Source organism: Poecilia latipinna, unplaced genomic scaffold (genome assembly GCF_001443285.1).
Source record: "Poecilia latipinna isolate Pla-1442-1.1 unplaced genomic scaffold, P_latipinna-1.0 Scaffold298, whole genome shotgun sequence".
Lineage (NCBI taxonomy): Eukaryota > Metazoa > Chordata > Actinopteri > Cyprinodontiformes > Poeciliidae > Poecilia > Poecilia latipinna.
The window spans coordinates 550,488-574,954 of NW_015112914.1; the positions used below are offsets into that span (position 1 = coordinate 550,488).

Sequence of the window (24,467 nt, forward strand, 5' to 3'; positions counted from 1 at the left end):
ATTATTTTAAATAACTTTACAAACAGGTCAAATTTATTTGCAGATATTTAGAACCACGTCTAAACTCAAATTCAGTTTGGATCAATTTAATTAGTAACAAAACTCAATGGATAGTTGGATCCCAATTATTTGATCCAAATTATAATTCAATAAAATCAAAATCAGTTGTCATGATTATAACCTAACTTTTAAAATGTTAGAATGTTTTAAGTGACTGAATTGGCAGCAGTCCTTCCCTATGAGGTGTAATGATGTATGGCATTATAACTGGCACAAACAGGCTGATTTTCGTCCAAGCCTCTTTTAATGATATCCCAGCTGATTCAGTTCAGTGCTCAAACCTACTGCTCTTAAGAGCGAGTGCTTGATGTGCCATTATTGTATCATCCACATTGAATTTCCAGGAACAAGTTTGGAACCTTGTGTTGATTGGCTCATTTCTGTAGGCACAGGTGTTCAGGATGAGAAAAGAGTCAACAACTCACCAAAGACAGTTCTGGCAGGGACAGACTCTCTGTTGAGCCAGAAGGACACTTGGGAGAGGATCACTGTCATGATGCAGGGTAGATATGTCTGGATCACAAAGTAACCAATTTTCCTCTTCAGGTGGAAGTGGGTTGTCATCACAACATACTCTCCTGTTTTCAGCAACATAAAAGACAGCAAAAGTTACATTTTCCCTGCATTTATCTTGCACAATAAATTCAGAAAAGTAGGTTGGTGAAAAATTTAAAATGAATTTAAAAATCAGGCACATGGGACGTCTTTGTAATTCTAAAATATACCTGTGCTTGACTGCACCACGCCAGAATCCACACTCTGCCCCATCAGATCATACTGGTTTAACCTGGAGCCGTCCTCTGCCACCACTACAGACTGAGCAGCCCCTCTGGTCCACACGTACACCACCTCTGCCCTGGTATAGGCATCTAAGGAGTGAAAAAGTTATTTAGTTTCCTTCTGGTTGTTTTTTTTTTGTTTGTTTGTTAGTTTTAAAACTAAAGATATAATTTTATCTAACAATTTTCCATTAAAGCATCTAATGACATCCTGTCTATGTTATCACCCAACATCTTCTTATGTGAGATGTCACATTGTGCTGTGCCACAGCCTGTCATTCTTGTCTTATAACAAAATAAGAAAACAATGTCCCAACAGAGTAACGTGACCTTAAAGCAGCAAAGTCAGTCAGTTTTTCCCCCCCTTCTGGCCACCCAACCTGTCAAAGCTGCAGTGTGGCTCGGCCACTGCAGAGGAAAAGATGGCTCAGCTGCAGACTGCAGAGCGAGGAAGAGAGCTCATCACTAAAATATTTAGCAAGTGAGTTCAGTTTAAAGGCATTTAAGGCTTGGTACTCTCGCACATGCTGTGTAGCTGGAATTGCAAAGAGGTAGCATGGCTCACGTCTCTGTTGCTGTACTGTCCTCATGGTGTTTTTATTATTTTTTTCTTGCCTCCCAACACTCATTTACCGTATCATACTTTCTTATGAATGGGTTCTATTATTTTTCCATTACATATTTTTATAATTTTCCATTTCTAAGTCCAGTCTATTTGAATCTGTGCTTATTAAAGAAAGATGCAGGGCAGTTTGAGCTGTCAGCGGTGAGCAGCTGGTGTGATGCTCTGGTAGTATTACAGAAGGTACTGCAGGCTGCATGCCTGCAAGAGTCTTGGAAGGTCTATAAAGGTTGAACACTGCCTTTCCTTTATATGGAGGCAGTGGCACATCAAGCAACACACATATTTAAGTGTGTGTGGGGGATGAGAGGAGATGTGGATCTGGTATGTTCATTAAATGTAGAATTGCATTCGGCTGCAGAAGCTACTTACAGCTGCCAAATTTCAGGGGACAAGCATGGGCGTCCATAGGGAAGTCTTCCAGATGCATAGGGCATTCTGCTCTCACTGTAAGCCTTGAAAAAAGCATTTAGATCATAGAGTGAATTCAAAGATATAATGGCGGATAGAATAAAGAAACAAAAGCCTTTAAAATGAAGACATGGTGAAGTGTTACAGCCAAACAGCAGCTAGGAATGTGTTGCAACATACAAATATTTTTTTACTATATCAGCACTGAGTGAGTACTCAAGCTGAACACTATTCCCCCCAAACAGAAATGTTCCAGTTCCATGAGCTTTGAGCTTGTGTTTACTTATGGCTTGGTGGAAAAACAGCGTGTCAGACCACCCGTGACACACTAATCTCCCATCTAACCCTCATCTCAGTCATCTGTGACACCAATACAGGCTCTGCCTCTTCCCTCTCCTCCCCCTTATTAACATGTTGAAGCAAATGTTATACCGTACTGTCTTACATTAACACAAGTCAGTGGTGTGCATTAGGTTCTGTGCTGTCATAAGGGTTTCCTCAGCTCTCTTTTTCTAAAGAATGGTGCTAAGATGCCAATACAAGCTCTGATTTCAGATCTAGTCTTCTGGCTTACACATGTTTCATTGCAAAAAACAAACTTAAGATTTATCATAAATTCAGGATTTGCAAATTGACCAGTTTTACACAAAAACAAACAGTTTTCAGTGTACAGAATATAAGTATTCTACCTAAAATAATCTACTTTGGCAATCTACCATTTGCTTTTACAGCAGCTGATAAATTATGTCTGTTTCCAATAAAATCTCATTTTCAACAAACACAATAGATATTAACCTTAAAGATTCTTTGTGAAAGCAGTGGGTCAGATCAGCCTACCTCATGGTATAAAGCAGTGTGCCTTCCTCTGTAATTCGTAGAAGCTTGTTCGGCATGGTCATGTTGTGGGCCACTGACTTCTTGCCATTGTGGAAGAAAGTATCCGGGGTCCAGATTTTGCTGGCCATAAGGTTGTTGAGACGCAACACGGCCATGGGCCCTTTGAACTTTAACCTTTCATCTTTCCAGCTCTGTCTGAAAAAGACATCAATGGTGTACTCCTGCGAGTGAATGGTGAGTAAGAGAGAGACGAAACACAAAGTGAACAAAAGTGCATACTTGCGGTTCTGGAGAACTCTTCTATCTGACTTCACCTATAGCTGACAGCTGAAAATGTTGAGTCATGTAACCTTACTATGGCAAACATAGGGAGGATTTAGCAGAGACAGAGAGGTTTATACAGTAGTTTTATGGCTGGTGTGTTTTCAAAAATTAATGCCTCAGCTGTTACAAGTCATTGTTCTACTCCTGCTGCTGTAATATGTGTGGTTATCTTTCCATTCCTTCAATTTTTTTGTTTGCAAAGCCATTGTCAGGATAGTTAATTGCAAATGCATGCATACATGGGATATATATATTTTAATCCAGCTATTTACAATTACATTGTTTGGTAAATACAAAAATTACTCTTTGCATTTATCCTAAGGTAATATTTTTCCCTGAGTAATATAAATTGCACTCATCACAAAAACGAGACACTGGACACAAAATTAGAAGGACACTTCATTTCTAAGCCAGGTAATGACTACAGCTGAGAGATTTTAATGGTTCCACATGACCGTCCACTAGAATAAGAAAATAATTCACAGCCTGTTTTCTGTGCTGTTTCTCCTTCTTTCACTCTAGCTCTTATAAGATAATTAGTGTGAACTGAAACGGAGCTTCAAGGTAACAGAGAAGGGTATGGAAAGGCTACAGATGGAAAAAATCTTCTTTTTTCTTGTCGTAACACAACAGTAAAATACTCCTGGTCTGCATGTCAGCCTGTACAATCAAATCAAATCAAATAATTTGATTTGATTTGATGTCAAATCAAATGGGACATAATCCCATCTGATTGACATAATCAAATGGGATTATGTCAAATCAAGTTCACACATTCCTGTACATAAAAAAATGTGCAAATACTTTGAATGAGACTTATTAGTTTCCAGTCTATGATGCAAAGTTCACGACAGTTTTATTTGAAAACATTCTAAAGATTTAACTGTTGAAACATAAGATATTTTACCTTCAATATTAGGTGATAACAAAACAAACAGTCATATTCAATGGATCAGAAATGTCTTGAAAGGTTTATTTCATTAACTCAATTCACTAAATAAAACAAATTATGCAGCTTAATTATGCAGACTGATTTATTCAAGCCTTTATTTCTGTCAATTATGATGATGTTGGGTTTACAGCTAGATTAAATTATACATCAGTCTAATAAAACTATATATTTTTTTAATTAAAAAATATGCACAAAATGAAAAGTATGTTTGCTAAAAGGATGTTATTTTCAAAATGTACTTTTAATGTGACAAACACATTATTCTAATTTAGAGATAACACTTAAATGACTGCTTTGAAAAGTGTTGTAATTAGCAGCCTCTGGCTGCAAAGGTGTACCAGTTTATTCTATAAACTAGTTTTCCACTTAGAGAAAGTCCAGAAATGTAAACCAAATAACTGAAAGAATTAACTTTTTCTCCCTGCAACTGAATAAGCAGCACTTGAGAAGAGAGACATTATCTATAAATGGTCATTACAAGTGACAGCTGTAACAAAACATCATAAGTGAACAAATGAATCAAACTTCCTATCAGTGAATATTTTCCAGTCTACAAAGAACTGTGACTTGAGAGATGAGAAAACAGGTGTGAGGGTTTAAGGAAGGGCACAGGGAAAAGAAGTGACATTTACAGAGGTGGAACGAGCCTTACCATGTCATGGTCCGAAACTGGTCCAATACTAGTCACAAAAATGTCAGTCTTGACTTCAGTTACACGCTCTGTTGAAGCAGGAAATTGTCAGAGTGAGTGTCTATCAGTGGCATTCATTACATCTAAACTGCCTGTTAATACAATGCCACCTGGCTACACTCTCTTATCTGTTCACACTTGTCAGCAAAATTTTTAGCATACTCAATTGCACAACAAATATACAATTAAAATTAAACATATACCACATTGTCATGGCAAATATATCTAACCACTACAGAGAACTTTAGCCTTGAATTGTGGTACTAATTTCTGTTTTTATTGGTCTGGTCTCAGCATCAGCTCTGTTGCTGCCTGAGCAGACGTTAGGTCCCTTAATGACATCGTGTATGGTGGAAAACATGCCACTCTCCTCCGATAATGTTGATAGCCAGCTTAGGATCAGTAGGAGGGGAATTCATTTAAAGAGGCTGGCAAAGAAGATGTTTGTGAACGTGTCTTCACATATTTGTGTGTATGTGTTTGACAGAGCTAACTCCATGTGACTGTCAAATTGAAATGTGACAGTGTGATTTGTAAATGATGCCTGTTGTGATTCATAATTTCTTCCCCCAGACAACTTTTTTTTTCCATTGTGTTTGATGCCTACTACTTCATATCACTTTATATTGTATGCTCTTGCTATTTTTGCTTTATTTCTTCATTATTCTCCCTCATGTTCTTTTTCAAACTCCCAGCATTCCTGCCATGTTGCTTCTCTCTAACAATGTGTGGTTGACAACACGTGGAATAAAGCCAACAGTAAACGATGACAGTGTCGGGTTGATAGTGTAAGTCTGGACTTGATGAAAATTTCAGAAAAGCAGCAGCCAAATAATGAGACTCTGGTATTTTTTCTTGCTAAAGGTAACAAAAGTCTGGTACTGACAGCGAGTCCACATCCACATTATTCAGTCACATGGTTATTATTCAGTGTTTTCATGAGGATAATAAAACTGTTTCAAGGATGACAATTGCATATTTAAAAATAATGGATTTTTTATGAGCAACAGAATTTATTCAATGACTTGGCTGTACTGACCTCCGAGTCCTGGCCTGAGGCGATTGTCATAGCCATCTAGAAGGCTGTCTAAGATTTTGGTGAACACTGTGGTGTTATCTTTCTGCTCGTCTGTCATGCCATTCTGCCCAGAGCTGCCAAAGCAAAGAACAAGATTTAAAGTTGCAGCTAAAGTCAAAAACCTACACCAAAACTGCTGGCAGAAAAACAAACAGGAAAACTCTTCATCTGAATCATATATCATATATCAAAGACAAAAAGATTTCATTTTAACTGTGGAGTACACCAAGGGGAATTCTGCTGGCATGCACAATGAACCATGAGTCACAATATGAAAACATATTCAGTAAACTGGCCATGCTTACTATGACACTAAATAATATCCCTGTTAACGTTCATCCCACATGTATAACCATGAAATCAGATAATTTCATCATTCGTTAGAGGAAATACTTGTTCTTTAAAACGGACTACTGATGCATTGAAGTCACAAGTGATATTTTAAATACCTGAACACAATAATAAAAGGGGCAAGGGATATAATGCAAAATCAACTTTTTGAAATGTATATTTTGTTATAATGTTTTTCTCTCATCAAAAACATATCCAGAGTGTTGCTTTGATTTATTCACACATGGCAACTCTTCAGGGTACCTAAATATTTGTTCATAAAATGCACCATCTATTTACCCAAAGCTCATCCTAGGAGTTTGAGTCCCCAGCCACACATCCGCCCTGCCATGCACCCCACACCTTCCCCTCTCAGCTTCAACAGACTAGCAGCAGTTAGCAAACACCTGGTGGAAACGCTGAGCTTATCATATAAACTACATGTCAGAATGGCTGTAAATGTGATGAAGTGCTGAAGCAGGAGTGTTGAAGAGTGTTAAAGACAAACAGCTTCTTGAAGAGACACAGGTCATTTTCAAAGCTTCGAGCTTCTTTTAAGTTATTTTTGATATAATACAGACTTTTCAAAACAACTGAAGGTAACATAGTTACATGATTGTGCTATAGAATTGCACTATGTGCCTTGAAAATAAACATCTCCCTTTAAGCCCTACATTACTAAAATTATAAATACATTTTACAATTTTAAAATGTAAATAATAAAATGGACATTTTACAATTGTTCACACTTCTATCCTTGATTTCAGACAGCTTCTGAATAGAACTGAGAAGGAGATTATTTGCTTTGCACATCATCAGTGCAGAAGTACTAATAAATCCCACAATTTTATTACATAAAATGTAATTATTTTATTAGCAGGAACAGAGTAATCACAAAGTTCTCATGTTGTCCTGTAATACATTTAACACTGTATCATGCACTATTTAACCAGAAAAGCTGTGACATGAGCACCATAGCATTCAAACATGATGCTCACTGCACATGTGTGCAGCTGCTACAGAACTGATGCAATTAGGATTCAGATATCACAGCAGCCATCCAGTAAGAGCGAAACTTAATCTGATGGTATACAATGCAGCTTCCCTCAAATCCGGATGCTGAATCCTTGAAACTTAGAGGGAAACTTTAATCTCCACATGCTGTCTGATTAATTAAACAAATAATCACCTGATCACTTAAGGGATTCCTACAGCATTGACATTTTATTCCTAGGTGGTCAGTGAATCATTTAAGTATGAAAAAAAAAGATGGTGACATTATAGAAAAATAATTGCCATGTCCTGAAGCAGCACATATCTGAGAACTCCACACTCTTAATCCCAATATACACACACTATTCAGAGTGGAGAACATAAATATATATACCAACACACACATTTCAATTAAAAGAAAACAACAGATATTCAGCTTTCTTCTGTTCCTTTAAACCAAGGTAGGATTAATTGTGTATATATTGTGTGTATGTATATATATATTACATGTCGTACAATCTAACCTTAGCACAGAGCCTTACTGTACACAACAAGTAATCATAACTAAATCAGATTCAAGATAATTTTCCAATAACGTATTATTCCTTTGATACCAAATCTCTTCAGCTTTTTACTCAGCAATCTATAGTCCATAGCGACATGCTATTGATGAGAATACCTACTTGCTAAATACCTAAGCAAGTAAGTTTGCTTAGGTATTTAGTATTTCTGTATTTTTTATATTAAGCATGTTAGTTTGTTTCATTTTTCAAAGGATGTGAAACTGTTTAAAGGGGCAATAAATAGGAAGAATAATGACAGAGTGAAAAAAAGAGAAATCAGAATACATTATTTATACTTTAATATGGTCTTTCAAATGAAAAACACATCACTGAATGTGCTCTTTGAACTACATGAAACAAAATGCTAAGAGCAATGCTGAAAACGCTCATGATCCCTAATTGTGAGAGCAGGGCTTGAATCTCCCCACATAAATATTTTACCGTTCTCCTAATCAGGGAACCAACCTCTAATTACATAGTGCACCAAAAAGCCAGGATATGACATGGCTGAGAGAGCATGAGCATAAAGTGTGTTAAAACACATGGACCAATGCATGCACATAACCATATGCTCCCAGATATTCGCATGTGAACCAACAGTCATTTTCAACAGTATATTGTATCTGTAATTTTTTTCCTATTTAACAAGCCAGTGGGATTCTGCTTTGATTACTTATGAAATAAACAGCATGTGTTTGAAGAAAGCCTCTACTAGCTGAACATCTCCAAGGAGAAGTGGAGGTCATCAAGATTAGTTAGTAGAGACCCGCAGCTGGAAGGAAGGAAGAGTGTAAAACGCGACACAGCAGCATGCAGAGAATCATGACAATTAGTCTATAGGAAAACAAAGAAGAGCAAAGATTAAGATAACAGAGACAGAAGAGAAGCAGCTGGGGGAAAAACATTGGGAAAGGTATCAGTTCTGAATTGAATGTATCTGTTCGAAAAGAGAAGCTCATAAGATGCAGGATTAACGTTATGAGCTTTCAAAATGAAATATATATCGTGTGGATTTTAAAGAAAAGGTTCATTCACATATTTCTCTTCGCCCCCAATTATCCCTCTGTCAGTGGAAATTATAAAGTAAAGAAAGAAAATCAAATGAAAGTTGTGATGAGCAACTATGGTCTGTCAGCTCTGAAGCCATCTGCCTTAAATCACTCAAAATTCAAATATTTATTATCCTGTTTAAGGTCTGGGATAATAATTATGTCTAAAAACACACAATATGAACTGCAGCTTTGGGATGCACTGCAAAACTAAAATTAAACACAATGTTCTAATGCCCCACCACACTGATGTGATTTAAAATGGCCAAAACTGAGACATACAAAACATGATTTAAAGGGTTGATCCTCATATTCCAAGTTATCATTACAGAAAAGATCTAAATAAGGTAGAAAAAATATATTGGTAAGAAATATCTTAAGATTAGTCAGATTGGACAAGGAGCTTCAGTGGACAAAAATGTTCAAGTCTTACCACAGAGTCTTAGGTTTCAACCTGACCGGGACATTTTCACATGCAAATGTTCTTTGACTTAAATCATGTCACTGTAGCTCCGGCTGTGTTTTTAGGGTTGCTGAATGATGGACTTCCACCACATTCTTAAGTCTGTTTCAGCCTCTGACAGGTTTTCTTTAATTTTTCCCTGTATTTAACTCGTCCTACCAACACTGCAACAGAAAAGCATCTCCACAGCATAATGCTGCCACCATGATGCTTTGCAGTGGCAGAAAGGGTGGTAGTCCTTGGTCAAGATAGAAGAGACACAAATGGATTCTTCTTGTTTTTCATGTGACTCCAACAGGCATTTAATTTCACTAGATTTTGTATATTTAATTAGCATTTTTCAAATTATCTGAAGAAAATTTGTAATTTAGTTTCCACATGTGTTGCTTTTCACATACATTCCATTCAAATACGTTTCTGGCTGCAGTGTGACAAAATGTGAAAATATATGCATATCTTTGTAAGGCAGTAAACACTGATTAATTAATTTTTTAATGACAATGGCCACGATTCAAAATACTGGTTTGTCAAATGGCAAATTTTCAAAATTAAACGATTTTTTAAACATTTTTTCTTTTTTTTTTTAGCAATAATCACACATACGGTTTCTAAATATAAGGTGGAAATTTGCATCTTTTACAAGTATAGGGAGATAGTATGCTTTGAAAGATAAACATCTTTATTAGTTAGAGGCTTCCTCTCACCAACCACTGTACACCATCCCCATCTACAGGTCATCTGAACAGCAACAGTGCTATTCACACTTTCACTGCCAGTCTCTCTCTGTCCATTTTACTCACTGTTTCTTTCACTTTCCTGTCAGCCAGAAATCTAATTATGAGACATTTTCTTTGGTAGCCAGATACCGTAGCAAAGCTCTTGGTCTGCTCAATTATCACATCTTGCCAAAATCCCCAAAGGTGTATTCGCAAGTCTGTGATTCTACGTCTGACTCCGAAAACGGGGGACTGGCTTTTACAGAAAATCTTTGGGGTGATAATTGCTTTGCAGTTTCTGTGTTGTCACTATGCAGCACTTGAATGCTAGAATATCTTCTCTAAAGCAGACAAGATCATCCATTTCTAGCCATTACATTTCAAAGAACGCAGTACCTGTAATTAGTAGGTAAGATTATATCTGTATATAAAAATGAGATACTACAGTGCTCTAGAACGTTAAAGTATTAAAAGTGTCTTCATAATCAGCTTGGCGGTTCAAGCTAAAACCTATATCACATACAGAATTAACTTTTTGTGGTATAGCTGCTGAGCAAAGCCAGCTGGTGATAAGTGGTGAGATCAACGTTTCATCATTTAGGTTCTACTGTTTGATTCAGCTGTGAGGAAATTCCTGATCTGTTATTTTGCAAAAGATTTCTCTTGGAGAACCAAAAAGGAAGAAAGCTTGAATATCCTCACATACTTAAAAAGGTTGCTGAATTTGACTTTTAGCGTTGTTTTCTTATGTTCATGGGAATGTTAAGTGATTTTCTCATCAAAATTGTCCACATTTGTACAATGAGCATTTTTAAATCTGCAGGAAAATGAATGTCCGCTTAGGCTTAGAATTGTGTAGAAATTAAAGCAGTTGCAGCCTCATCACGGCGGATCTCACCCCTGTCATTTATAATCCAATTCTCTCTCTCTTTCTCTCTTTTTTGTCTGTTTAGGTAGCTGACAGCTAGCAGTTCCATGTTGGCACTGAGATGGAGAGTCTGTACATTGACTCTGCTATCCCTGCAGCTGCTGTCAAAACAAATGTGCAGTAATCTATGGCAAACATCTCAGTGCAATGCGGAACATCTACCCTACGTATAGCCCAGGTCTGAAAACTGACAGAGTGGATGTTGTCCCACGCAGCCAGTCAACTAAAAGAAAAAGGTGCAATTCAACAGTAAAGTGTCTATTTTTTGCTCATCATATCTTGTCCCTGTGTTGCACTTCTTATTACCTTGGCAATAATAAGCATGCAGGTGTCCTGTGAGTGTGCCCTAGTTACAAGCATAGTGATTAAATTCTGTAAAAACAAGCACTGAGGTGGATAGTAGAGTATAAAACTGCCAGATGAATCACTGTTGGCAGTTTTAGACATTTAGGAGGCACACTTTGAGCAAAAATTGACTTCTCCATTTAAATGTAACTGAAAATACCTTCCACAGTATCTCTACTTGATAATACAGAACAAGCTGGGTTAACCAGAAAAACAAATTAATAATGCATGCACCATTTAGACACTAAATTGTAATCCAGAATGCATTTCCCTTCACATTTAGGGCATTTCAGCAATGTGCAGATGAACATGCATGTTTCTGTTCACACTGATAGATCAGGTGTAATCAGGTGCAGTTATATATTAAAATATTTTCTCACCTTTTCCCAGTCAGTACGCTGCTTGTGACCAGTAAATAACTCCACACAAACAGAGAGGCCACCCTGCTCCGTCCACACATAGTTGAAATATGAGGACCTTTCACTGGTGGAGATTAAAGAAAGATAAAATGAACATCATCGCCTTGTCACATGGAGCCTGTAAACCATTACCTCCAACCAATGTGCCATCACATAAAAGTGTCAACAAATTAGCAAGCATAGACAGAGAAGGTCACTTTGCTCCTTTTGATTCCGAATCAAACATTTATGTCTAGATTCAATCACAACAAATGTATCAAGTCCAAAATGTTCAAATATGATTCACACAAACATCAAGTATTTTGCACCATTATCTTTAATCGCATGTCATACTGACTGTGCCCCTGACTATCAGACGGACCAGATCCAACAGATGCTCCTCTGGCTGCATTCATAGCGCAGAATAATTAAGAGGAAATAACAAGGAAACACACCATCGACCACATATACACCCCGTGTGAGGCTGGAGCACCTGTGAACAGCCTCCTCTAGTAATACTCTGCAATGTGAAGCGTAGGCATTAAAACGGGCATCCAACCAAATTCCTCTTCTTTAAGGGAAAAGAACATGTCATTCCTCCCTTAACATTTAAGCGTGATGTCAGTCAGTCTACAAAGTATAGTCAAGCGACACCCTGCGCTTTAATATGCATGCAAATTCAGAATCCATTTTGGAAAGCGCAATCAGTGTGTCCACGAGAGGGCCAGCTGCTTATTTATAGAAAAAAAGGGTAAGAAATTCACCGAAATTTGCAATGACAGACACACAGACAACACTTGCTTGTGTTGCTTCAAGGTGTGCTACGAGTGGGTGGTGGCCACATACTCTGTTAAAATGTAATACAAATAAAATAAAATAAAATGAAGCTTATCGGATTTAGTGGGGAAAAAACCCGCACAAGCACACAAGCGCACTTTTTAAGTTATTCAGAAGGGGAGGAATGTCACCCTGTACAAACATTCAACATTTGAGTAAACATAAGCACAGTGGAGATTTTGCATGCAACTGACATCCCCTGCAAGGCTTGTCTAAATACAGGCATGACGATCCGTGCGTGGCGGAGTAATTAACTGAATGCGCGTTGGTGCTGTTTTATTTGGAGAGCGCTGTCCGCGGTGCTGAAACCAGGCAGCATCCCCGTTAAAGCATCAAGCCGCTCCTGCGTGCCATAAAAAAAAAACTCCCCCCTAAACGGTGCTAATTTCAGCGGCAAACTGATCCATCCCTCTCAATAAAACTCATCTTCGATTGTTGCGCTGTTCACCGATAAGAAAAACCAGCCCGCTTCATCTCTTTAGCTCAATACAAATATTAGAATCTTAAGAATATCACTTACAGCAGATGAATCCGGGTGCATTTGATGTCCACTGACTATATCCTGAAACTTTTTGCAAATATCTATTTTTTTTCTAGCCGGGCGGAATGTGAAAAATTTCCTCTGTGATCTCAGATCTGACGAATTTTAGCTTGAGGCTGGAGAAGCGGCTGCTGACGATATGCGCAGGTCTCTCTCACTGTTCATTGGTGGTTGTGTAGTGAGTTCAACTCTCAGTCTGTCGGCAACAGAAATGTTTCACCAAACTAGCATATCTAGTCTAATGAACGCTGAATGGTTGAATGCACTGATTGCGCTTCCCAAAACGAAGCCGAACAGAATATCCCCATGTCCAAAGGCAGACAATTTCATTTTAGAATATACCGTGCCAATGTAACATAATGACAAGCCCGCCCATTTTATATGCAGCACAATTTAACTTCCATTGCTGTCCTCCTAATCTATTTCCAGCGGATGTTGGATAGAAAAATCCTCTTACATTTTCAGCTAGATTATCACTCTGTCTCCCTGACTCGTACGTGATGATTTGCAACGAGATACAATTCTACCAAAACACCGTCTAAGACAGCAAATGGACTCTTCAGGGAAATGAACAGCCTTTTATCAGCACATACTTACACTGACGCCAAAATAACACTTTAACCGAAGCGGGTTGCCATTTGGATAGGCGCGCACAAGCTTGGAAAAATAATCACCTCCAGAATTTTTAGGAAAACATATCCCCCGCTTTCACCCTGGTTTACACCAGTGCAAGAGGATGTTCTTCTATTATCTGCAACAACAATAAAAAAATCTCCAAGCAGATCACTCACCGTCTCCTAAAAGCCCACGTTTCGCATCTAGACAACTGCTGGTGTCTCTGTTATAAACCAAATATTCTGCTGCTACAGCCGCGCCGATTCAGACTGAGCCAGAGCACGACGAGCGGCGCTGAGCTGCGTGCATCTGCAAGAGAGAGGGGGAGAAAAAAAAGAAAAAAAAAAAAAGAAAAACTGGGCTTATGATTCGTGGCGTATATTTCTGTAGGCATCGGCGCTTTTCTAAGTTGAGACTACAAATCAGGAGACATTTGCTTCAGCAATGACCGAAACAGAAACACAAACGAGGTGGACAGTGATGTTATTATTGGCAATTTATACAATTTCATTGTAATTTGGGAAAGCTTATGTTTTCCATAAATCCAAGCTGTTGAGGAAGGAACGGCTCTTTTTTGCCCCTAGTTTTGGCGGAGGGTTTATTTTCATGGGAGCAGGCAGAGTGAGCTAGCAGTGGAGTCACGTCAGTCTAGTCTGCAGTGCAACGTTTCCTCTGAGAGCGTGTGCGCTGCCTGCTCACGCGTGGTTCAAGTAATACATGTGCGTGATTAGTTATGAGGGACGTCACAGGTCTGCGCGCCCGTATTTTCTAGATTCAATAAGTTCTATCTATCTATCTATCTATCTATCTATCTATCTATCTATCTATCTATCTATCTATCTATCTATCTATCTATCTATCTATCTATCATGCATCCACTTTATCGCAGTCTGCTCACTCTTAACCTGCTGCAGGTGAATGTGTATATTTAGGTAACAATGAATCCTTTCCATCCGGCTGTTTCCGTAGAATTAATGCCACTGTAATACAAGTGGAGCATCGTTTCAAGCTGCATCTCCTGGCCCCTCAAAGCTCAGTCTCCAACCGCTGCATGTGACTCGGTTTTGCCCGTGCGCGCGCGTGCGTGCACGTGCGGGCGCGCACAGCCAACACGTGCCGCGGCGTGCTCGTGGAGAAGTGGAGACTCTTGCTTCGAAGAGAGGAGCAACAGCAGACAGCTTCTCTGAGACGCCGCGAGAGAATATCCAGCGACAGCGTTTTTAAAAACACATGCCTTCCCACAGCTCTATCTCTGGGCAGGTGATCGTGAGGGATATTGCGTGTGTGTGCGCGCGTGTACGTGCGTTTGTATGCGCGTGTGTGCAGGGCTAAGCAGGAGAGAGATGGATGACTGTAATTTAGGTGAGAGATGCGAAGTTTATGGTCAAATAATCACTCGCAGGGAAGAGTTCCTTTGAATTTTGAAGGAAGGTATATTGACTAAAAACGCCCCCTTGCCTATACTTGTTCAGCCATTATTGGTGTGTATGTGTTGATAATTAATTTGATTTATTCACTGTGGGAAATCGGTTACAAAAAGGAGTGTACTAAATGTTTTAATCATTACCATACTAGCAGATATTATTAAACTTGAGGAAAGCTTTTGTAATTTAACATATATATCCAAAACGATCCTGTATTGTGTATTGCTAATTTAGGTTTTTGAAAGTATTTTGTACTATTACACATGATGCAATCTTCCATATGTGCATTATGTTTTTGTTCATTAGAATTGTTTTGTGTAAAAAAAAAAAAAAGGTAGTGTCCAACAATTTGTAACATTTCCTGGACAGTCCTGTGGATTAGCGGGCCGAGTCTTATATCACCAGGTCAGCTTGTTTTCAGACATGATACCATTTCTTCACCATAACCTTTTCCCACTCACCTTACCAAACGACTGTTCCACAATGAAATGATCCTAACACCTCCGCACTTGACTGCTTTTCCATCAGACAGAATTATATGCATTGCAGCACATTGAGCCTTAAAATGCTTAAATTCACTTCTTTGCAAAAATATCCCGGTCCTTTGCAGCTTTTCCATATTTTTACAACCAGAAACTTAAATACATCACATTAGAGTTTATGTGATAGGTCAAAACAGTGCACGATTATGAAGTGTACGGAAAAGGCTACACAGTTTGCAAACAGTGTACAAATAAATATATTAAAATAGTTGGATACATATTCAACCACCTTTGTTCTCACGTATATAAATGAAACTCACTGCAACCAATGACCTTCAGAGGTCACCTTATGTGTAAATGGAGTCCACTTGTGTCTCTGCTGCTTGGTGGAGCCCTCATAGAGTCTACTGGGGAACTTTAGTGAATAAACACTATTAGAGACCTAGAAACACACCAGATAGATCAGCGATGAAATTGTTCAAAGCTTTAAAGCAGGGTTAGCTTACACAACAGTTTTCAAAGTTGTGAATATCTCACATATCTCACAGAGAAGTGTTCAATAATTCATCTAAAATGGACAGAGTATAGTGCAACAATGGAACCTCCAGAGGAGCTACAGAAATTCACAGCTCAGGTGGAACAATCTGTTAGCAATGCTATTAGTTACACACTCCACAAATATGGCCTTTATTAAAAGAGTGGCAAAAAAAACCCTTATCAGTAAAAGACCGAAGAGAATAATATGCAAGTAACCCTGAGCACTCTATCCAAACTGTGAAACAGGCCATGATGTGCAGATATTTTTTACAGAGACAGGTCAAAGATGAACGGAAGCTGGATATGGGTAAACAACATGCAATTAAAAAAAAAAAAAAACTGGTAAATGTAGAGGCTGCAAAAGGTTTTGGACTGGCATAAAGGACAACATGCAGGACAGCAGCCCTAAACAAACAGTCAGACCTAGAGTGGAGTGATTCATATCAGTACTTATTCGCATGTTAAAATGGCTCTGTCAGAGTCCAACCCTGAAAGAAGCTTGAAGTTGCAACATGAATTAGTATCAATACTTTTTCAAGACATTGTGAACAATGACTGACGATAAGTTGAGATTAGAGGTTCATGCCATGTCCTGTAAACAGTCCACTAATGTCAAAATATGCTAAAGGTTTTGGACTGGCATAGAGGACAACATGCTAATGTGAAAATATGCATTAAGATTTCTTGTCTATGTCCTTGTCTGTCTTTTCATTCTTTCTTTCTATTAATAAGTTTCTGTTCTACTTTAACTGTCTTTTCTGTTATTTCGGTAGTAGCAGCACCACACACCTCCAGCTGCACCTAACTGAGTGCTCAGCAGGTCATAAAGAGTGATAAACACAAGTGGTGTACTTCAGTTCAATTACTGCAGCAAAGCTTAATTTGCTTTCACCCGTTTTAACTCTTTGTCTAAATTTCAATGTGTCATGGGGTTGTAACACTGCTGTTGCTCTGTGACTTGAACTTGCTTAGGTGGATTTAATTTTTATCCTAATGGTTTATGTTTCATCCTCTTAAATAACCTCAATCAATCAAACTGTTGCTGCCCACAGAACTAAAGAAAGAAAAATGAATGAACAAAACACTAGAGTCAGCCAGAGTTGTCAGAAGTTAATGGAGTTACATTGCTGTACACCTGTCCTTCCACAGTTTTACTACTGCACACAAAACTACTGTGACGGCAGTTGGTAGCTGCCATCCAGCAGGGAATTAGGAGTGACTTGCCTCAATCAGTCGTCTTGAAGAATAAATCAGGCTTCTACAGGAGACAAAAGCAGGCCCCCCTCTGAGCTGCTCACTGCAATCAGCAGAAGTTGCCATGTTCTCTGACTCACCATTCGAGGTCAAGTCCAGTGTGACGCATGCAAAGGTACGTACACACACATACACTCAACTTCCAAAATATATCACATGATACATTTAAGTGTATGTTCTGGCAAAACCTATACTTAAACAACATACAACATTGAATCTAATTTTAGAAGCATGGAGTGAATTAGCCTGACCATTGCCTCGTTGTGCAATTGTGCTTGAATAAAATTCCGGCATCTAGCACAGTCTGGACTTTCTCCCCTGGACTTGAATTGTGTCTGGTAGATATTTTTTTTCTGGGAAAATCAGTGAACAAAAGGAGAAGTTGTGAACAATGATGCCAATTTTCTGCGCTGTTTTAAAATTATAGTTTGCCTGTAGTTTTAGCAAAGGCAGCAGAGGAAGTGAACGAAGGCATTCGGTCTTTGTTGACCAAATTTACAAATATTGAATCAACATTAATAGCCTCCTTCTTCTGATCGGCACTTCTCTCTTCGCAGTGAGGATGGTTGTTTACAGCGCAGGGTTTTTCTAGTAACTTTCATAGCATCGAAATGGTGCATCACATATGTCATGGCCAAACAATAGCAATTAGTTAAAAATTAAAACCTCAACAAAAATTTGTCACAGTGTATATTAGTTTCTTTCAAAAATTCTGTACATTGATTGAGAGACTACGCCCCAATGGAGCCACACTTTTATGTTGCAGGTACTAAAATATTTTCTGCTTTTTGAAGTACCAAGATTACAGACTAATATTGTAGGTCTATATGACTGACACAGGATATTTATTTATAATACTGTTGAAAGAAATCAGGGCACAAGAGTTAACATTAGTTACCATGGTCACTAAAAATGAAATGAGCTGATATTGTTGGGAATAACGACAACTGTTATAAAACTTTTAACAGACATGACTGGGATTTTTCAGACATCATTGTGACAGTAGATCAAGGTTGGATTGACTGTGCCTTCAAATGATGAAATTAAGAACCAGTTATTAAGATGAAGTGCTTTTGCAGCCACCTAAGATTGCAAAAGTATACTGGAGGGCTGGTGTGCATGACTGCAAGTCCTTTTTGAAGAATAGTGCTTGTCCTACATTCCCTTGGAGTACTTTGACTAATGTGCTTGTGGTTGCATGGTTCATAATCTTGCACTGTACAAGGGTAAATTCTTTTCAAAATGTTCTTGTGACTCTTCTCAGACAAGTGGGAAGACTTTTCATTCACTAAATGTCTTGCTTTTTTGTTTTTGGCGTTAGGTTTATGCTGACCTGATTACTTCAGTCAAGTGAAGTGCTAATATTTCAGGCTTTTGGATTCTCTCCTAGTCAATGCATTTTATTAGCAGCATATCATCACAAGAAATCCTTCATTTCTTGTGAATATATTAGTGTACAGTTTTAATCAAACTAATGTACATCTACATATGGTGAGGTAGTCAATATATCTTTTGTTATTCAGAATTTTCATCAGGTTTAACTTTAGCAGCAGAGATTTTCTGACACTATATATATAACTATCCTAAGCTGTCCACTTCTGAGAAGGTTGGTATTTGTCTGAAATTAATTATAATCTTTTGAATAATCTTTTTCATTATAAAAAGAGAAGTTACATTTTCAGATTTGTTTTAACACTAGAGCAAAGGTTATCAATGGCCACACAATAAAATCATTTCCTCTTTGCCATTATGTTTTTTAAATATCTAAATAATCCAAATTTAAAATCTTCCAATTTGCTTGTAAACAAGTGTGCAAACCGGTAGCTCTTTTCTTACTTAATGTGCTTTCTTTAGAGCACATGGTGGCTCCCCAGTCTTGCATTTATAAGTACCTGGACTGAACACTGTAAAAATATCTCTTTATTACTGTGCCTGAAAAAATCTCTATGAAATAAATAACTACATACATACAATCTAATCAAATTATACCTATGCATTATTCTTCTTACTCATTGTGTATTTTGAATCATTGATGAGCCTCAGTTATTATTGCATTAAAAATCAGTAAATGACTAAAGCCTACATCTGTTTAATTTAGAGAATTCAGCCAGTTTACTTTTTATTGCTGTCAGTTAGATTTTTAAAAGTTTTTTTTTGTTACTCAGCTCCTTGCAGCTAGCCTCTTGTGGCCATAACAAGAAGTGCATCTAATAATTAAATGAAGTAATTGCAGCAATCAGTTGCTGGAGTTGTTGATTACTTATACAAACCAATGAAAGGGGAAATCCACAAACGGCAAAATGCTGCGTCTCCTTTCATTGTACTGAATGTGTCTCTGGTTTACTCTAATTTGATTTTGCTTTGTTTCTGTCCGTGCTACCACACATCTAACAACACATGCGGATGCCTTCAGATGAAAACATACTCTGCATATGCATGGACAATGCAGGAGCAGAGCTGTTGAGTGGAAGCAGACCGCGCAGCAGCAGCTGCACTCTCACTTGTCAGTTTACATAACACTGATTATAACCCTGAGATTTAGCCAACCACCAGCAACAGTTTAGTTTGGCCTGGGCATTAAAATTTTACTGACCATCTGCTCAACTCTTCAGTTGCTTTCCTTCAAATACTTCTCATTGATGCTGATTCTGCCAAACGAGTCTGCATAGTGCTGCCACTCAAGACAGGGTAGCAGTTATAGAAAAAACAATCTGTCCAAGGTTAGTCTCTCCCTAATAACTATTGTTATTCTATTTTATTTCTATAAATTATGTGCTTAATGTGACTAAGCTTATGTTTTTTAAGTTGTGTTTTTATTCCAAAACACATTATACTATTCAATAAATCCAAATAGTTTTCAACGCCAGTAATGGGCATCAAAATCATGGGAAGCATTTATTCATTTTGAAAACTGAACGCTGCAGTAAATCAGCTGTAGCTTGTCCTCTCCTTAGAGATTTTATGTTTATTATGGTTTTTTGCTGCAGAAACAATCTTGACCAACAAAACAACCTCCCAAGCTTAAATGTGATGCCAGCGTTCTGTCACAAGTCGTCTGTTACATCTCTTAAATTTCCACTGAGAGATGTGTCAGTCTCTAAAGACCTCTAAAGCAATCAACAAAAAATAATAATTAAAAAAAGTTGAATAATTTCTATCAAAACCTGACATCACAGCTTATTAAAAGGTCACATACTTTTATTGACATTTGGCAACTTATTTCAGTTTATTATTATTATTATTATTATTATTATGAAGAGTCCAGAAAATATTCACAAACTTTCACTTTTTCACATTTTGTTACGTTGAATTCTTATTCCAAAACTGAACAGAGTAGTTCTCTCATTTTAAAGCATTAATAGTAAAGCAAAATAAATACACTTTTGCAAGAAAAAATATAGCATCAAAATGCAATAGACATCCCTCGAGGGAAAATTGGAATTAGACTGTTTGCTAAAACACAGTGTCTTGTAAAAGTAAAAGTGTAAAAGTGCTCATTAAACTTTACCACAGTTTTGTCACTTTACAACCATAAAACTCAAGAGTTGATGTGAAAATAGATTAAGTTAAATACAATATTGCAATAAAAACCTGAGAGGTAGCTAAAGACTTGAGAAGGGGCGGAGGTTTGTTTTACTTTCAGCAGAACAGCAACACTAAATACACAGAATGGTTTTCAACAAATCATATTCATGTGTCTGCCATACAAATCTTCCAGCCTTACAGATGCTTTTTCTTTTCCTGGTCATCTTTTAGCAAACTTGATTTATTGTTGTTACAGTACTGTTGATTTTGGTTAAATCTATATGCAAAACAAAGTGACTGACCATGTTTTTCTCTGCTGTAGACAATGTTTAACTTTTCTGTAAGTCCTTTTTGCTACATTTACTTAATCTGTTCATTAACCGATGCCTGGTTATGTCTCTGGCCAAAGTCAAAATTCAGACAATATTTAACTTACGTGAATCTTGACTTGGGCCAGTCAAGATTCAGAGTTAGAATGATATAACATTCTAACTCTGTCTCTTTATTTGATGCACTTTGTTGCCATGTTGGTGACCTGCCATTCAATATTTCTGCTCAGTGCAGTTTATAATTTAGAGTGGTGATATTAATGGATCTTGAACTCTCTTCCCTCTCTAGATATAAGAGTGAAATTATAGTGTGGCACCATTAACTATTGCAATTACATAGAATGGCAGTTCTTCTCAAACATCCCACTGATCCCAGAATAAAGACAGACTGAAGGTGACAAGAAAGAAGAGAGGAACTGCTTGATTGTTAGCACAAGGTAAAGAAACACTGAAGAGGTGACATTATCAACATGCGGGCTAAGAGATTCAGTGAGGCTGCTTCTGCCTCTATTTCTGAAGGTGTAGGTGTATTTGTGTATGTGTGTGTGTGTGTTTCTGCCTATTGAGAAAGAAACTAAATGAAAACTAAGATGGTGTTGCAGTTTTCAAGTGTGAAAAAGAGAAAATGACTGAAAAAAAATCTGTCACAGAGAAAAGGAATGAGGAGAGAGGAGTAAAAGTATTTTCACACATCTTCCAAATCATTACAAGGTATCATTCAGTCATCCAGTAAACCTGTGAATTGTGTTGATGTGTTATTCTGGGGTATAGATAAAAAAACTTTCCCTTGTGAAATTGACATTGTAAAACCACGACTGAGAACATTTCTTTTTTTTTACCTTCTTCCTTAGAATTAATTGTCAAGGGGTTATTATAAGGATGTCTGAAAATATCAAATGTTAAAACTATCTTAGCAGTGGTATGTTACTTCCTGTACTAATGTCATCGTCAAAAACTTTTAAATATCCCACATAACAAGAAAAAGCTACAGTTGACAGTTCAACTTTAAAATGCAACACTGAGACAAAGAGGTATTGACTCCCAGATGTTCAAAGTCTGCTATTTCAGGAACATTTATAATGGAGAAAAAAAGGACAAAGCTTAAGTGTTGTCAGCGTTTAACATGTAATTTAAAGGAAAACAGGGAAACGGTTGTACTAAAGTAAGGGTTGTTAGCCTTTTCTGTTCTTCTGTCTTTATGGTGCTGAAACATATGAAAATTTGTCATTTACAAACTTGCTTGTATTATACCATCCACCTGAGTACTTGTCTCTGAGTCAGTACTGAGAACCGAGAAGTTTCTGTTGAGTGGGTTGAATATCTACATTATCTAGAGTTTGAACATTTCAATACAATATACAGCAGCTTATATATTAGACACAACTTGCACAGAGACTAAAGTGTTAACAGTATTTCTTTATTACCCTGTTTACTTTGAACCCCTCAGTACTTTAACACTGATGATTAACTACACTTTAGAAATTAGTTTCTTAAGATTGTTTTAATCCAATGGTATTATTTCTCCCTGCCAGTACAGCGTCAGGGGCAACCTCATCTTTATTCCTTAATAAATTGATTCTCTAGCGTTATGACTCATTACCAGCATTGGTCCTGTTGGATGGTGTGGTCTTTACAACATCCCTTTGATAACCACACTGAGAGTGTGACAGCTTTCAGGGAGTTGTACAACTATAGACAGTGGAAACCATTTGATTAACCTGGTAGTCAAGTCAAAGTTTATCAGCCTCAGCTGACCAGAGTGCTTCACAACATCACAGGTAGATAAATGAAAAAATAGAAATAAAATTAAGTTTAGTAAATCTAATAAGGCAAATGTAAAATTTGGGACTGCACAGTGGTGCAGTTGGTAGAGCTGTTACCTTGCAGCAAGAAGGTTCTGTGTTCGATTCCCGGCCCGGGTCTTTCTGCATGGAGTTAGCATGTTCTCCCTGTGCATGGTGGGTTCTCTCTGGGTACTCCAGCTTCCTCCCACTGCCCAAACACATGAGGTTCTCCAAATTCTCCCAAGTTGTGAGTGTGTGTGTATGGTTGTTTGTCCTGTGTGTTTCTGTGTTGCCTTGCAACAGACTGGCGACCTGTCCAGGGTGACCCTGCCTCTCACCTGGAACGTTAGCTGGAGAGGAACCAGCAACCCTCCTGACCCCACTAAGGGACAAGGTTGTAAGAAGATGGATGGATAAAATTTGCAGAGATACCAAAAGCTAATAGCATGACTAAAAACCAAACAAGGCTCTGCCCCTCTAGTTTTAGCATAGCTTTAGGGACAGACAGTAAAAGACAGTCAGTTGACCTCAGGGCTCTGGGTGGAGTATAGGGCTGCAAGAGCTCACATAAGTAAGAAAAGCCCATTGAGTTTAAACACTTAAAAACAATCAATAAAACCATAAATATGATCCTAAAAGCAACAGGGAGCCAGTGAAGGGTGTGCAAAACCGGAGTAATAGATTTATGCCTCCTTGTTTTGGTCAGCAGACGGGCTGCAGCATTTTGTATGCTCTGCAGTCGCTGCAGGGAGCTCTGGTCCAACCCTAAGTACAAAGAGTTACAATAATCTAAATGTGACGTAATAAATGCATGGATAGCTGTCTCAAAATCAGGCAGAGGAAGATAAGATTGTATCTTAGTAAGGGTCCTCAGTTGAAAGGAACTGGCTTGGATAACAGTGCTAATATGCTTATTAAATTTAAACATAGGATCAACAATCACACCCAAAGTTTTTATGAATGGATGACAAAAGGAAGACAGGGGACCAACAACACTGTCATATCCTAGCATGGGATTGCATTGACCAAACACTAAAATCTCAGTTTTTTCCTTATTTAGGTTCAGAAAATTTGCTCTTAACCATAATTGTACATCCTGAAGACAGTCCTGTAACATACATACAACAGACTGGCTGTCAGATGTAGACTGATTTGAATGTTTGCAAAACAATGAGAAGAGACTTTGTGCTTTTTAAAAATACAACCAAGATGCAGCAGATACAAGGCAACAAGAACAGGCGCTAATATTGACCCCTAGGGGACCCCATAGTTCAGAGGAGAAACAGAGGACGAATGCTGTCCTAGGTTTACAGAAAAACTCCTGTTTGAACGACAGGACCAGAGCCAGTTTAGTACTGTACCTCAAATTCCAACAAGTGACTCCAAACGGGTCAAAAGAATGACCCGTCTTGAAGACGACCGGGTCAGAGAAGACCGTCTTGTTGGTATAAATTAGAACCATTTATACTTCAAAGTTGTTGTTTTTTCTCCAAGAGATTTGAAAACCAAAGGGCAATTCCACTCATGTAAACCAATTTTACCTACTCCAGTTGAAAATAACAGTCTAATAAGATGTAATAAATTCTTTCCCAAAGGAGGA

General features: G+C 37.9%; 1 protein-coding gene across 3 annotated transcripts in view; it reads right to left on the minus strand.

Annotated features, from left to right (window-relative positions):
• The window catches only part of gabra1 (gamma-aminobutyric acid type A receptor subunit alpha1), a 29,818-nt gene extending 15,670 nt beyond the window's left edge, over nt 1-14,148 (minus strand). Inside the window, exons 1-8 of one of the 3 annotated variants that reach the window (XM_015034437.1) lie at nt 13,709-14,148; nt 11,522-11,624; nt 5,716-5,828; nt 4,638-4,705; nt 2,710-2,930; nt 1,834-1,916; nt 786-929; nt 486-638 (exon numbers count right to left, since the gene is read on the minus strand). In XM_015034437.1, the coding sequence (XP_014889923.1) occupies nt 486-638; nt 786-929; nt 1,834-1,916; nt 2,710-2,930; nt 4,638-4,705; nt 5,716-5,828; nt 11,522-11,601 (862 nt within the window). In that variant the 5' untranslated portion in view covers nt 11,602-11,624; nt 13,709-14,148. Of the gene's footprint in view, nt 1-485; nt 639-785; nt 930-1,833; nt 1,917-2,709; nt 2,931-4,637; nt 4,706-5,715; nt 5,829-11,521; nt 11,625-12,896; nt 13,198-13,462; nt 13,468-13,708 lie in introns of those variants that run through there. The other 2 variants (XM_015034439.1, XM_015034438.1) reach the window with 2 other exon arrangements.
• Between the last annotated feature and the right edge of the window lie 10,319 nt (nt 14,149-24,467).